The sequence below is a fragment of the Vipera ursinii genome (genome assembly GCF_947247035.1).
Source record: "Vipera ursinii genome assembly, chromosome: 4".
Lineage (NCBI taxonomy): Eukaryota > Metazoa > Chordata > Lepidosauria > Squamata > Viperidae > Vipera > Vipera ursinii.
In genome coordinates, this window is record NC_139514.1 from 73,062,216 (window position 1) to 73,078,732 (window position 16,517).

At 43.4% G+C, this 16,517-nt stretch overlaps 1 protein-coding gene across 3 annotated transcripts in view; it reads left to right on the forward strand.

Moving 5' to 3' along the window:
- ANOS1 (anosmin 1) overlaps nt 1–16,517 on the forward strand; it is a 281,496-nt gene that overhangs the window by 232,183 nt on the left and 32,796 nt on the right. For 2 of the 3 annotated variants that reach the window (XM_083362693.1, XM_083362695.1), the window contains exon 9: nt 7,688–7,828. In XM_083362693.1, coding sequence (XP_083218819.1) covers nt 7,688–7,828 — 141 coding nt within the window. The remainder of the gene's footprint in view (nt 1–7,687; nt 7,829–16,517) is intronic. The other variant, XM_083362694.1, reaches the window with a different exon arrangement.

The window sequence follows — 16,517 nt, forward strand, 5'->3', positions numbered from 1 at the left end:
GGGAAAAGAGAGGATTGAATGATCTTGCCGACAGAGCCAGACTGATGTTATTTTTCCTGGAGTTAACACCTAGAAATCTACCGGTTTGAATCGCCCAGAACTGTGGGGTGGGGGGGCTGCTTGAGAACACTTTAAAACCTTGAATGGTGAGGGGATCCATCAGATCCTGTCTAGCATGCCTACTATCAATTTCTCTTAATAAAAATTCCTGTTGGAAGAGACCGTTTCCAAGTGTTCTGTTTTCTTAAGATGAAGATTGAAATGTGTCCTTACAGCTTTCTTGGGAGCTCTAGCTGAGGCAGGTCCTTACAACTTCATAGATGGGGATATTGTGAATCTAATAATCTTATTTTGTCTAGGCATGTATAAAAAATAAATACTGATATTCAGTTCTTACAATTTATACATATTTGGAGCTTTTCCAAATATATAAATAAATCATAATTTTCACAATGTGATTTAGTAGTTAAGGACAAAGACCCAAAGTTTTATTTATCCACAACCATGGAAGCTTATTGAATGACTTTTAGCCAATCACACTCTCTTAGTCCAAACTATCTCACTGGTTGGTGGGGGAATGGGAAGAGGGAACACTACATAAACAGCATCTTTCGGTCATGAATGAAAAGTAGAATGTACATCTAATCCCTAAGAAACACATACAGTCTACAAATAGGGAAAGCATAAGTCTGTCATCTATTTGGTAGATAGTAAAAAGTGCTAGATGATTTGGTATTTGTGACATTAAGCAAATTAATGCATGTCTTCTGGATATATCTCATTTTTCCCTATTTAAGTACATTGGGAATAGTCTACTGTAGAGTTTTAGGATTAATGCTAGTTAATAAATTAAATATTTTATTTCCAAGGACTTGCTAGAGGATTATAAAACAGATTTAAAGATATATCCTATTTACTTTCCTTTAGTGCTTGCTATGTGCACTAAAACTTCTCATCTAATCTCTATATCCATATTACAGCATGGTAACTGAAACAAACTCCTTTTTTATAGTTTCCAATTTCTCTTCCCTGCTGCAGATTGTATTCAATTTATATTCAGATAAAACCTTTGCTAATCAAGGTCCAGTTACCCTGATTTCTACATGTATGAAAGTTTCATCAAATTACATTCAATTGGAGGGCACCCTTTCTTTCCTGTTACACAATTAATCTTTTATTCATTCTTTAAGCTGCTTTAGAAAATACAGAATTATTTCCACTTGTTTAGAATAGAATAGGATAGGATAGGATAGGATAGGATAGGATAGAATAGAATAGAATAGAATAGAATAGAATAGAATAGAATAGAATAGAATAGAATAGAATAGAATAGAATAGAATAGAATAGAATAGAATAGAATAGAATAGAATAGAATAGAATCTGGAAGGGAAGTCTTCTAGTCCAGCCCCCTGCTCGAGCAGGAGAACCTATATTATTTCAGACAAGTGACTGTCTAGTCTCTTCTTATAAATCTCCAGTGATGGAGTGCCCATGATTTCTGGAGGCAACCTGTTAAACTGGTTAATTGTCCTCCCTGTTAGGAAGTCTCTCCTTAATTCCAGGTTGCTTCTCTCTTTGATCAGTTTCCAACCATTGTTTCTTGTCTTCTCCCCTGGTGCTCTGGAAAGTAGTTTGATGCCCTCTTCTTTGTGGTAGCGCCTGCTATCGTGTCACCCCTGTTTCTTCTTTTCTTTAGACTAGCCAAACCCAAGTCTTGCAGCCGTTCTTCATATGTTTTAGTTTCCAGGCTTTTGATCAGTTTAGTTGCTCTTCTCTGAACTATTTCCAAGGTCTCAACATCTTTTTTTTAGTATGGGACCAAAATTGGTTGCAGTATTCCAGTTGTGGTCTTACTAGGGTTTTATAAAGTGGTACTAATACCTTGTGTGATCTTGATTCTATGCCTCTGTTTATACAACCCAGGATTGTATTAGCTTTTTTGGCTGCTGCTGCACACTACTGGCTCATAGTCAAGTGATTGTTCACTAGGACTCCAAGGTCCTTCTCACAGTTGCTGTTTTTGAGCCAGGTTTTGCCTAATCTGTACTTAAACCTTTGTTTTTTCCTGTCTAAATGTAAAACTTTGCTTTTCTCCACATCATTTTGTTGGATAGGGCCCATTGTTCATGTTTGCCAAGATGTTTTTGAATCCTGAGCTTGTCTTCTGGGGTGTTGGCTATTCCTGCCAGTTTAATGTCATCTGCAAATCTGATGAGTTCCCCTTCTATTCCCTCATTTAAGTCATTTATGAAGATATTGAAGAGTACTGGGCCTAAGATGGAGCCTTGTGGTACCCCACTGCTTACATCTCTCCATGTGAATGTAGTACCATTGAGGACTACTTGCTGAGTATGGTTTGTTGGCCAGCTACAGATCCATCTGATGGTGTTGTTGTCTATCCCACCTTTTTCTAGCTTACTAAGCAACAGGTTGTGGTCTATTTTGTCACATGCCTTACTGAAGTCTAAGTATAATAAGTCCACAGCATTTCGTTAGTCTACTAATTCATTGCTCTTCATTTTTACCCACAAGAGTATATTTTTGTGAACTCTTTTGAATTCTTCATATTTTTTCTTCCTGTTAATGGATTTTCATATTTTAGATTTAGATTTAGATTTATTAAATTTATATGCCGCCCTTCTCCCTAAGGACTTAGGGCGGCTCACAACAATAAAAATTAAAAAACATAAAGTACAAAATTTTAAAAAAGAATTAAACAATAGATGTAGTAAATAAATGCCAATTTAACCCAATAAAAGCCAAATTTAAAACCATAGTCAGTCCATGCCTGCTTGTTGGAACATCCATGTCTTCAGGTCACGGCGGAAGGACCGAAGGTCAGAGGCCATCCGCAGCTCCGGAGGCAGTTCATTCAAGAGGGTCGGCGCACCCACAGGGAAGGCTGTCCCCCTGGGGGTCACCAGCCGGCATTTAGTTTTACAGCTGAGTAAAAGCAGCATCAGAGAAAATATGACAATTCATATACACGATTTGCTAAAATCCACTAAATTTGCTAAATTCAGTCACATTTAAGTATCTACAACATTTCCTTTATTTAAGTCATTTCAACTTTTTTATATTGCTCATATCAAGAAAAAGAACACAAGAGAAAAAAGCATACTATATTATTTAGAGAATTCATCCCTCTTAGAATAGCATATATATTCCAAATTTTTTCTATTTCTTTAACCATATTCAAACAAATGTTTCTTTTTTAAGTATTCTCTCTGATAAGTCCCATCATCTATTTTCTTGGTTTCCACCTTAGTCTTTTTCCTTATCCCAGTATCTTTCTTAATCGATGTATTTTGCTGAATCAAAAGGTTTTTTCTGTATGTTCATAAATGTTGGAGTAGATATAAAAAGTAAATCAGTATCTTTGTTAGGGGCATTTGCCCACTCATTTTTATTGGGAATCTTTTCCCTTCTTTTTCTCTCTGCTTCTCTTGTCGCTTTTTGTCTCTCCAGTTCCAGTGTTTTCTCTGGTATCTCTGTAGTATGTTTTATCCAGTCTTTTTTCTTGTCCTCAAGTTTGTTTTGTAGTGTTGAAATATAAGTTGTCTTTTCCAAATCTAGTATTTCTTGTAAAAAATTTTCCACTTGGATTAAATCATACTCCTTTGTTTTGTAGAATTCCATCTTTAAGTCTCTATCCACAAATTTATGTTCAGTCATCTGTTTTGTCTGTTCCTTCTCTGTTGTGTTTTCCTGAGGGGATTTTTGGTATAAAATTGAATTGGAGATGAGTTGATATATATTTTCAAAGTTATTCTGAATTTCTTTGTGATCTGAGATCATTGTTATTTGAATTGGTTGCAACATATCATATATCTCCTCTTGAAATATATTCATTTTTTAAATAAGCATTTCCTATAAATCTCTGATTTTCCATGATGACCGAAAGTCCAGATTCCCCTCCACCCTTGGAAATAGCTTTGGAGTCAAAGTTGAATAAATACTTATAGTCCAGAGAGTTCAAAAAAGTTCTTTTTTTTTTGTTCCCTCAGGTTTGTAAGTCTCACTTTATCGACACAGCTGTTCTCTATTGTTAAAGCTTTGAAGGTCACAAGTAGAGATTAGTTTTTCCCCCAGATTTTACCTTGACTGTCGTAATTCCATCAGTAGGTGTCAGCACTGATTCATTTTTCAGATTTTATTCCTCCATGAAAGGTTCAATTTGCAGCTTCCGTTAGCAAAAGGGTGGGGCAAAAGCCCCCCTCATTCAATCTTGGTGGGTTTTTTTTTTTTTTTTGCTTCTTGGGAATTTCTTCCCTTCAGGAAAGTTGATAGGTAGGATAGAGAAAATCAATGTTCTTACCCAGATTCAAGCATGCTGTTTACTTAAAATAGTGCTTTTGACTTTGGTTGCTCACAGCTTGGGGCTAGGCTCTGGAGTTAGGCTAGTGTTTCCCCTGTTTGTTTCTGGAAGGCTTCTCCTGGACTGATTGGGTCAACTGCCATCTCTCCGAGGTCCCTGGAACTTCCTTTCTTCATTCCCACCTCTCCAGGGTGGCTTCTGGCCCATTTAGGGTCCCCTAACAGGAAGAAAGTCCCAAACCCCTCAACTGCTGTGCTTTGCGCAGGACCAGAAGTCCTTGTTTTTGCTTTTTTAAAAATGTTGAGTTACTATGATGAATTCAGAAGTACTGTAATTCATTATTTTTGTTATTAATTATTAATTATAAAATTAATAAATTATAAAATTAAGTATATATTATTGTTTTAGTATTAAATTATTAGTTTGGTTGTATTGATTTTTTGAAGAATATATTCAGAACATATCCAGTAAGATTAGATAGAATCCATCTTGCATTCAAGATGGGCAGTGTTTAATATTCATATATTATGTATATATAGGGGTGTAGGTCTATACATAAGTTGTGTATATGTTGTATATAGTATGTTTAGGTGTGTGTCATGTATGTGTTCAGTTTGAGAGTGGGCAACTAAATTTCATTTTTGATGTGTGTCATTGTGCCCACAGTAAAAAATGACAATAAAGGTTATCTTATCTTATCATTCAAAATATTTAAAATTTGATATTCTTGGCATAACTAATGTTCTATAAACATTGGTGTTACTGGTAGTACAGTTTTATTCAGAGGCTGATGGTATGCATGCTCAGCTTGAAGGTTCAGCTGCATTGGACACCCTCAGTTATCTACAGTATAATAATCTTCTCTTGACCTGAATACAGTGCCATATATATGGGACTCTCTTTGAAAATAGAATAGCTAGTTTACCAGCTAGGATTGATCATACTGTATTTTAGCAAACAACAAAATTTGAAAATTTCTAAATATTCTGAAACTAATAACTTTCTTTTAGAATTAGCTGCCAACAATTGGCAAAGTTATGTTTACTCCTGTTTTATAAATAAATATTAATTATTGTTCCTTTTATTGTATTTTTATTTTTTATTTATAATCCAGTGATCTCTTATTAGATGCTGTCAGGACCCACCTCAATCCACATCTTAGGAAATAAGAACTCTTGGATGCAAGTTTAGTCCAAAAGGAAAATGTTTACTAGGAAGGAATCGATTGTGGGAATACAAGACGGAATCTGAGAAAAGTTACATTTCAATCCTATATAAACCATTCCCATTCCAGTCCCTCCCCTCATCCATGTGGTCAGGCTGTCGTCAGTTGCTAGGTGTCAGGTCCTTCCATGGGAAAGGGAACTCTCCTTGGTTTTATGGTTATTGCTTCCCTTTTCAGTTGTAAATGAAGATACAAACCAGATCTGTCTGTCCCCCTCCCTTCCCCCGTTAAAACATCCCCTGTTGTTTGAAAATCGCTTTAGTAACCATCCTCTCCCCACCCCTCGGAGAGATGGCAGAATCCCCAGTAATAGCACGTTGTTCTACCTATACAATTATGAAATGTGATATAAATGGATTCTGACATTCGGCTCTCCTTTCAGAAAAAAGATGAGTCCATCTGTGGGGAAAGAAAACATATAAATGTTAGCCTGGCTGGTGGTTTTTCCCCCTCGCGTGTTTGCTCGGGTGGCAGGCGGCCCCATGGTTTTCCTCTGTGGTGTCTCTTCAGTAGGTCTATTTCCACTTCCTCCGCCAGGATGTACCAGTCGTCGAGGTGGGGTGGGTCTCCTCGAGGCAGGCAAGCATCATACAGGTCGTAGTTCAGACCGTCTTTGAAATGGCTAAGGAGGATGTCTTCTGGCCAGTTCAGCTTGCTGGCAATGGCTCGGAATTCTTGGGTATAATCAGCCACTGCTCGCCTGCCCTGCCTCACCATTTTGATTCTCTCCCGGGCCTTATGGTCAGCCAAAGGATCCTCGAACCGTCGCCTCAAAGATGACATGAATCGGTTGAAGTCGTTGAGTTCTGGGGCGTTGGAGTCATGCAAGTTCACCACCCAGTCTGCAGCCATCCCGTCCAGGGCAGATTGCACAATTCGGATGCGTGTTTTGTCACTGGGGATGTCCCGTCCATACTCTTCCATGTAGCTGAGGACTTGGGTTAGGAAAAATCCCAGTCGTGATGGCTCCCCCTTGAATTTGACTTCCAGGGGTGGGAGTCTTTGGCTGGAGCGTTGTCTGCGCCGTGGCCGGTATCGCTCCTCATCCTGGTCCCCATCTGTGGTTTTGGGGGGGGTACTGCTGAGGCAGCAATTCCTGTTCCATTGGATGGCCCCGGGGTTTCAGGTGTTGGATCCCCTCCGTTACCTTTCCAGTTGCGTCCCCAGGCGCTGCCTCGGTTGCGATTTTCAGCTCTCTCCTCCCTCAGTGAACTCAGGGTTGCTTTCATCAGATCAATGGCCTTTTCCAGGATCCGCTCCTCCTCGCTGGCGTGCAGGGAACTCTCCATCTCTTGCCTCCATTCCGGTTGGTGGTTACTACGCCTCAGGGTCTTTTCTCCCGAAGCCTTTTCCCACTCACTTTTCCTTCCAACGCCCATCGACCACCGGGGTTTTCGGTCGTACTGCTCCACCGCTTCTTCCCCGGGGGAATATGCTGCTTCAGTTTCCCATTGTCTCTGGGATTCCATTTGGGGGGAAGACTCCCCCTCCATGGGGCTTCCCTCCTCTCTTGCTTCGTCGCCAGACATTTGTATTTGTTGCAAAGTCCCCTGGTAAGGTTTTCCCTTCCAGGTTGACTCTTAAAGCAGATTCCGTCTACTGTCAGGACCCACCTCAATCCACATCTTAGGAAATAAGAACTCTTGGATGCAAGTTTAGTCCAAAAGGAAAATGTTTACTAGGAAGGAATCGATTGTGGGAATACAAGACGGAATCTGAGAAAAGTTACATTTCAATCCTATATAAACCATTCCCATTCCAGTCCCTCCCCTCATCCATTTGGTCAGGCTGTCGTCAGTTGCTAGGTGTCAGGTCCTTCCATGGGAAAGGGAACTCTCCTTGGTTTTATGGTTATTGCTTCCCTTTTCAGTTGTAAATGAAGATACAAACCAGATCTGTCTGTCCCCCTCCCTTCCCCCATTAAAACATCCCCTGTTGTTTGAAAATCGCTTTAGTAACCATCCTCTCCCCACCCCTCGGAGAGATGGCAGAATCCCCAGTAATAGCACGTTGTTCTACCTATACAATTATGAAATGTGATATAAATGGATTCTGACAGATGCATTTAAAGTATCATTTGAAACACTTTGTTTATACAGCCACTATGCAACTGGCAAATTTTCAAAAATATTTTCTTTTACAGAAGAATGGACATCTACAATTTGTAAAGCTAGTGATGTTTCATTCTTCAAAGGAAGTAGACTTAATCATCTTCTTGAAATTGGAGTGCCTTTTTTCCAAGATGACCAACTTCAAGTGAAAGTCTCCTGGAAGAAAACAGAAGGTAGATGCAAAACCATTTCTTACCTTCCCTAAATAATTTGTTGGTTATTAATAAACTTTGATTCAAATAGCTTCCTGTTAATTTTAGATATACAAATACAGAAAGTCTGACTGCTTTGTAATATACATGGTATTGACTTAGTATGGTGGCCATATTTGCAAATTCAAACAAGATATAGAAAAGATGCAAAGAGAATGGGATATTATAAAGAACAGACAGAATTTGATCAAATATTATTAAAAACAGGCAAAAACCTGATTCAGAAACTTTACAGATTTCTGCTAAACTTGAAGATGGAAGAACAAGCAAAAGATACAATGATAACATGGGCAAAAAACTTTGGATATTCTATAGATTTGGAAGACCGGCAAAAAATATGGGATAGAAATATTAAATTGACTAAAGCAGTTTCATATAAAGAAAATTTGTATAAAATGTTTTATAGATGGCATATGACACCAGTAAGATTAGCTAAAATGTTTAAAAATGTTGTTGTTGTTGTTAGTTGCAAAGTCGTGTCTGACCCATCACAACCGCATGGACAATGTTCCTCCAGGCCTTCCTCTCCATCTTCTGGAGTCTGTTTAAGCTCATGTCTACTGCTTCAGTGACTCCATCTAGCCACCTCATTCTCTGTCATCCCCTTCTTCTCTTGCCCTCAGTTTTTCCCAGCATTAGGCTCTTCTCCAGTGAGTCCTTACTTCTCATTAGGTGGCCAAAGTATTTGAGTTTCAACTTCAGGATTTGGCCTTCTAAAGAGCAGTCAGGGTTGATCTCCTCTAGGACTGACCAGTTTGATCGCCTTGCAGTCCAAGGGACTTGCAGGAGTCTTCTCCAGCACCATAGTTCAAAGGCCTCAATTCTTTGGCACTCAGCCTTTCTTATGGTCCAACTTTCACAGCCATACAATGCAACTGGGAAGACCATAGCCTTGACTACACGCACTTTTGTTGGCAGGGTGATGTCTTTGCTTTTCAGTGTGCTGTCTAGATTTGCCATGGCTTTCCTCCACAGGAGCAAGCGTCTTTCAATTTCTTGGCTGCAGTCCCCATCTGCAGTGATCTTGGAGCCCAAGAAAATAAAATCTGTCACTACCTCCATTTCTTCCCCATCTGTTTGCCAGGAATTGAGAGGCCCGGATGCCATGATCTTGGTTTTCTTATTGTTAAGTTTCAACCCAACTTTTGCACTCTCCTTCTTCACCCGCAAAAGAGACTCTTTAGTTCCTCTTCACTTTCTGTCATTAGAGTAGTATCATCTGCATATCTTAGGTTGTTGATATTTCTCCCAGCAATCTTAATTCCAACTTTTGATTCATCTAGCCCTGCCTTTCTCATGATGTGCTCTGCATATAATATAAGTTAAATAGGCAGGGTGACAGTATACAGCCTTGCCGGACTCCTTTCCTAATTTTGAACCAATCAGTGGTTCCATGTTCAGTTTTTACTGTTGTTTCTTGACCCACATATAGGTTTTTCAAGAGACAAATAAGATGGTCTGGTACGCCCATCTCTTTAAGAACTTGCCACAGGTTGTTGTGATCCACACAATCAAAGGCTTTAGCATAGTCAATGAAGCAGAAGAAGATGTTTTTCTGGAACTCCCTAGCTTTCTCCATGATCCAGCGTATGTTGGCAATTTGATCTCTAGTTCCTCTGCCTCTTCGAAATCCTGCCTGTACTTCTGGTAGTTCTCGATCCACATACTGCTGGAGTCTAGCTTGTAGGATTTTAAGCATATCTTTACTAGCATTTGAAATGAGTGCAATGGTGCGATAGTTTGAACATTCTTTGGCACTGCCTTTCTTTGGAATTGAAATGTAAACTGATCTTTTCCAGTCCTGTGGCCACTGTTCAGTTTTCCAAATTTGCTGGCAAATTGAGTGTAGCACTTTTACTACATCGTCTTTTAAGATTTTGAATACCTCAGCTGAAATACTGTCACCTCCACTAGCTTTGTTGTTGCTCAGCTTTCCTAAGGCCCACTTCACTTCACATTCTAGGATGTCTGGCTCGAGGTCAGTGACCACCTCATTGTGATTATCAGGGACATTAAGCTCATTCTTGTATAGTTCTTCTGTGTAATTTTGCCACCTCTTCTTAATCTGTTCTGCCTCTGTTAGGTCCCTGCTGTTTTGGTCCTTTATCATGCCCATTTTTGCATGAAACGTTCCTTTCATTTCTCTAATTTTCTTGAAAAGATCTCTGGTCCTCCCTATTCTATTGTTTTCTTCTATTTCTTTGCACTGTTCATTTAAGAAGGCATTCTTATCTCTTCTAGCTATTCTCTGGAATTCTGCATTCAATTGGGTGTATCTTTCTTTTTCTTCCTTGTCTTTCGCTTCCCTTCTTTCCTCAGCTATTTGCAAAGCTTCCTCAGAGAGCCATTTTGCTTTCTTGCATTTCTTTTTCTTTGGGATGGTTTTAGGAACTACCTCTTATACAATGTTGCGAACCTCCATCCATAGTTGTTCAGGCACTATCAGATCTAATTCCTTAAATCTATTTGTCACCTCTACTGTGTATTCATCAGGGATATGATTTAGTTCATACCTGAGTGGCCTAGTGCTTTTCCCTACTTTCTTTAGTTTAAACCTAAATTTTGCAATGAGAATCTCCTGGTCTGAGCCACAGTCAGCTCCTGGTCTTGTTTTTACTGACTGTATAGAGCTTCTCCATCTTTGGCTGCAGAGCATATAGTCAATCTGATTTCTGTGTTGACCGTCTGGTGATGTCCATGTGTAAAGCCGTCTCTTGGGTTGTTGGAAAAGAGTGTTTGCTATGACCATCGTATTCTCTTGACAAAATTCTGTCAGCCTGTGCCCAGCTTCATTTTGTACTCCAAGGCCAAACTTGCCTGTTATTCTGGTTATCTTTTGGCTTCCTACTTTAGCATTCCAATCCCCCATGATGATAAGAACATCATTTTTTGGTGTTAGTTCTATAAAGTGCTGTAGTGCTTCATAGAACCGGTCAATTTCATTCTCTTCAGCACTGGTGGTTGGGGCATAGACTTGGACTACTGTGATATTGAATGGTTTGCCTTGGATTCGAACTGAGATCATTTGTCGATCGGAAGGTCGACAGTTTGGCGGGTCGAATCCCGAGTGCCGTGTAGCAGAATGAGCGCCTGTTACTCGTCCCAGCTTCTACCAACCTAGCAGTTCGAAAGCACGTAAAAATGCAAGTAGAAAAATAGGGACCACTGCGGTGGGAAGGTAACAGCGTTCCGTGCGCCTTTGGCATCTAGTCATGCCGGCCACATGACCACGGAGACGTCCTCGGACAAGCGCTGGCTCTTCGGCTTTGAAACGGAGATGAGCACCGGCCCCTAGAGTCGGAAACAACTAGCATGCATGTGCGGGGGAACCTTTACCTTTACCTTTTACTTTATCCCAATATTGCTTTTCCTACTCTTTTATTGACTATGAAGGCTACTCCATTTCGTCTGAGGGATTCTTGCCCGCAGTAGTATACCTGATGGTCATCTGAATTAAATTCACCCATTCCTGTCCATGTTAGTTTGCTGATTCCTAAGATGTCGATGTTCAGTCTTGTCATCTCTTGTTTGACCACATCCAGCTTGCCTTGATTCATGGATCTTACTTTCCAGGTTCCTATGGGGCCCATGGAGTTGTGGTCAGGTACAACCCCCTGGAATGGCGGTGCAGCGGAGGACTTGGCCGTTAGCAGAGCAGACTATGATGGCTTGCTACATTACTATACTCCTGCCTTTACAAACTATCGTGCATTGTCTTTTACCCAGCATCCCCAAAGGATTCAGAGGACCCTGGGTATTAGCCACCTTGAGAGGGTGGCTTGAATTTACATCTGCTGCCCCTAGAGGTGAGAGCTCTATGGGGCATGCTATACCCAGAGTGGTTGTTTCAGACCACCACCACCCCGGGAATTGGCTCTGTGACCGTCGTGAGAGGACGGTGGTCAGCCTGCCCGGGGGGTTCACCCAGCTGAGTGGCAGTAGCTGGGTGGAGGGCTGGGACACCTATTTATCCTCTGCCTAGATCCTCCTTATTGACTATCGACTATGGACTGCCTTCTATCTGGACTGCTCCTTATGCCTTATCTTAAGTACTCTTTCACGGACTTGTTCGCCCTCAGGGGTGCTCCCCCTTCCTGGGTGCGACCCGCCTTTCTAGCCGCTTATAATCTCAAGGAAGGGCCTATTTATTGGGACCCTGAGAGATGGCTGGGCACGGGTAGGGGCCTTCGACGTAAACCCAACAAAAGGCCCCTGGTTAGTTTTTTGTCTAAATTTTTTTGGGGGTTAGGGAGGGGGAGGGTACTCCTTTTGGTTGTTTGGACAAGGGGGGCAGTCCAACAACCTCTGTTCAGGCCAGTGCCGAGGTAGATCGCGGAGGGGAGGAGCGGGGGTCGGTTGCCTCTGGGGCCCCAGGGCTGGTCGTGGGATTACCTATTCCCACGACATCAGGGAATGGCAGAAGGTGTAGGAGCAGAGGGCCGTATTGATCTCAGGGAAGGCCTCTCCGCTGCTTACAAGCGGTGAGGCATTCCGACCCTCTGGTTCCGCCCCGAGGTCCTGGGAGTGAGGATGTGCAGCCTCCTGAGCTCCGGCTGGTGTACTTGAATGCCAGGTCTGTCACTAACAAAGCTCCTCTCATCCGTGATTTGGTCGAGGGTGAGCAGGCGGACCTGGCTTGCATCACGGAGACTTGGTTGGGCCCAGAGGATGGGATTCCTCTGGTTGATCTTTGCCCACCAGGTTTCCGGGTGCTACACCGGCCTCGGGCTCAGGGTAGGGGTGGGGGTGTGGCTGTTGTTATGAGGGAGACCTTCTGTCCGCGGGAGGCCACCTTTCCCCAGATAGTCGGGTGTGAGTCTCTCTTCTTGAGATGCGGCACTGGTGCGCAGTTGGGCTTGCTGCTGGTGTACCTTTCGCCTAGTCACGCAGCAGCAGCCCTGCCTGAGCTTCTCGATGTCCTCTCTGGGTTGGTGATTGAGTTCCCGAAACTTATAGTTTTGGGGGACTTCAATCTACCATCTCTGGGAGGATCATCTGAGTTAGCTCAGGAGTTCATGGCTTCCATGACGGCCATGGACCTGACGCAAGTAATTTCGGGACCGACTCATGTGGGAGGCCACACCCTTGACCTGAATTTCTTATCTGGACGGTGGTTAGATGATCTGGGTGGGGGCTCCCCAATTGTTATGCCCCTGTCATGGACCGATCATCATCTCCTGCGGCTGGTCTTCCATTTTGCCACCCCCCGCCGTGGGTGCGTGGAACCAATTAGATAGTACCGCCCCAGATGCTTGATGGATCCCGAGAGGTTCCAGGCGGCGCTGGGATCCCCACCTGCCTCCTTCGCTCACAGCTCGGCAGATGCCCTAGTGGAAGCCTGGGAAAGGGCAGCCACTGAGGCTCTTGACCGAGTTGTACCCTTGCGGCCCCTGACCCGGTGCAGATCCTGTCGAGCTCCATGGTTTTCCGCGGAGCTCCGGGAGATGAAGCGTCAGAGACGGGGCCTAGAGAGCGGTTGGAGATCCAGCCGATCCGAATCCGACCGATTGCGACTAAGAGCCTATATTAGGTCTTATCTCGCTGCGATAAGGGTGGCGAGGTCTAATCACTTTGCTACCCTTATCGCGTCCGCAGATAATCGCCCGGCCGCCCTGTTTAGGGTGACTCACTCCCTCCTTAATCAAGAGGTGAGGGAGGAACCCTTGCAGGGTCGTGCCAAGGAGTTTAACCAACATCTGTCGGACAAAATCGCTCGGATTCGGACCGGTCTGGATTCTGACTGGGCAGAGTCTGACGATCAGGACACGGGCGGTCTTGTCGATATCACCTGGGAGGAGTTTGATTCTGTGACTCCGGAGGAAGTGGACAGGATTATGGGGAGGCTGAGCTCCACCACATGTTTATTGGACCCGTGCCCTTCCTGGCTGGTCTATGCAGCCCAGGAGAGGACACGCAGCTGGTTCCAGGCAGTTATATCGGCTTCTTTGAATGAGGGTAGCTTCCCTGCTGTCTTGAAAGAGGCGGTGGTGAGGCCTCTCCTCAAGAAGCCTGCCTTGGACCCAGCTGTATTGAACAACTTTCGTCCGGTCTCCAACCTTCGCTTTCTTGCGAAGGTTGTTGAGAGTGTGGTGGCGCATCAGCTCCCTCTGGTCCCGGATGAAGCGGATTATCTAGACCCGTACCAATCGGGTTTCAGGCCCGGGTACAGCACGGAGACGGCATTGGTCGCGCTGGTGAATGATCTCTGGAGGGCTTGGGACAGGGGACATTCCTCTGTTCTAGTCCTATTAGACCTCTCAGCGGCTTTCGATACCATCGACCATGGTATCTTGCTGCGGCATCTCAGGGGACTGGGAGTGGGAGGCATGGTTTTACAGTGCTTCTCCTCCTATCTCCAGGGACGTTCGCAGTCGGTGTTGACAGGATGGCAGAGGTCGACCGCGAGGTCTCTCATTTGTGGAGTTCCTCAGGGGTCGGTCGTCTCGCCTCTTCTGTTCAACATCTATATGAAACCGCTGGGTGAGATCATTCGTGGCTTTGGAGTTGGGTATCATCAGTACGCTGATGATACCCAGCTTTTTCTTTCGACCCCAAACCACCCCAGTGATGCCCTCAACGTGATGTCCCGTTGCCTGGAGGCGGTTCGGGTCTGGATGGGGAGGAACAGACTTCAACTCAACCCCGACAAGACTGAGTGGCTTTGCATACCTTCATCCTGGGCCAATTTGGATATTCCATCTCTCTCCATGGGGGGTGAACTATTACCCCCCGTAGATAGGGCTCGCAACTTGGGAGTCCTCCTAGATTCACGGCTTACCTTGGAAGATCATATAGTGGCTGTGACTAGGGGGGCTTTCGCCCAGGTTCGCCTGGTGCACCAGTTGCGGCCCTATCTAGGCCGGGATGACTTATGCACGGTCACTCACGCGCTCGTGACCTCTCGTCTGGACTACTGCAACGCTCTCTACATGGGGCTGCCCTTGAGGACCACCCGGAGGCTCCAACTGGTACAGAATGCAGCCGCGAGAGTTGTGTTGGGAGTCTCCCGATACTCCCATGTTACACCTCTGCTCCGTGAGCTGCATTGGTTACCAGTTGTCTTCCGGGTGAGATTCAAGGTACTAGTAATGGTGTTTAAAGCCCTACATGGCAGGGGTCCGGAGTACCTCAGGGAACACCTGCTGCCGGCATCAACCTCCCTGCGCCCTGTGCGTTCCCACAGAGAGGGACTCCTCAGGGTGCCACTGATCAGAGAATGTCGATTGGTGGCCCCCAGGGGGAGATCCTTCTCTGTGGGCGCTGTGGAACTATGGAATCAGTTACCGGTAGAGCTCCGGATGGCGCCCGATCTTCGCTCCTTTCGCCGCGATCTAAAAACATTTTTATTCGAACAAGCCGGCCTGGCCTGATGGGGGATTGGTGGGGTTTTTATTGCTGTATTTTTGGGGTTTTTATAAATGTATTGTATTAATTGTTTTTAATGGGCAATTATTTAATCTTCTTTTAATATTTGTAACTTTGCATTTTATTCTTGCCCTGTTCACCGCCCTGAGTCCTTCGGGAGAAGGGCGGTATAGAAATATTAATAAACTAAAAACTATGGAGAAAAAATCTTTACAGCATCGGACTTTCCTTTCACCACCAGATACATCCACAGCTGAGCATCCTTTCGTCTTTGGCCCAGTCGCTTCATTCTTTCTGGCGCTACTGCTCTTTCTCAGTAGCATATTGGACGCCTTCCGACCTGAGGGGCTCATCTTCCAGGGTCATATCTTTTTGTCTTTTGGTACTGTCCATGGGTTTTCCATGGCAAAGCTACTGGAGTGGGTTGCCATTTCCTTCTCCAGTGGATCACATTTTGTCAGAACTCTCTGGTATGGCTTTTCCATCTTGGGTGGCCCTGCACAGCATAGCTCATAGTTTCATTGAATTACACAAGCCCCTGTGCCACTACAAGGCAGGAATCCATGAAGGGGTGCTTAACATTAGGCACATATATTGCTACCAACAATACCTGTTTTTGATCCATCATGATTTCTACCATTAATATTTTCCCCTCTTCATCTACATAAATTTGTTTGGTATTCATCTTTTCTTTTAATATAAAGGGCTATTCCCCTTTTCTTTTGAGATGCAAGTGTAAAGCAAAGTTTACCCATTTTCACTTGTTCTAGGATTTTAAAGTGTTGTCTCTTAATATGTGTCTCTTCGAGGCAAATTATATCCATTTTTAATTTCTGTAATCTTGTAAAAAAAATTCTCCGTTTTAAAGGAGAGTTCAGTCCATTTTTATTTATCGATAAATTTCCAATCTGCTCCATAATTTTCAATTATATCTCGGTCTCAGTCTTCTAGTCAATCTAATCTGTCTCTGGTCTCTTGGTCTTGCACCTTCTTCTAAGCATATGTTCTGAGTGTCAAAAAATTCCATTGCTTTAAGAGGGGTGTCCAATCTATATCTTTTTGTATCCCAATAGATTAGGATTGCTTCTGGGATCAACTATCTAAAATTGATTCCTTTTTGAACCAGTTTCCTGGTTAAGAACTGATAATCTCTTTGAGCCTCTCTTACCCTTCTAGGAATGGGGCCAGAACTACTTCTTTATCTTTGTATTTTAATGGTTGATCTCTTACTTTTCTCAAAATCTCGTCTCTTATGGATCTTTTAAGAAAACTAACATGGACCTCT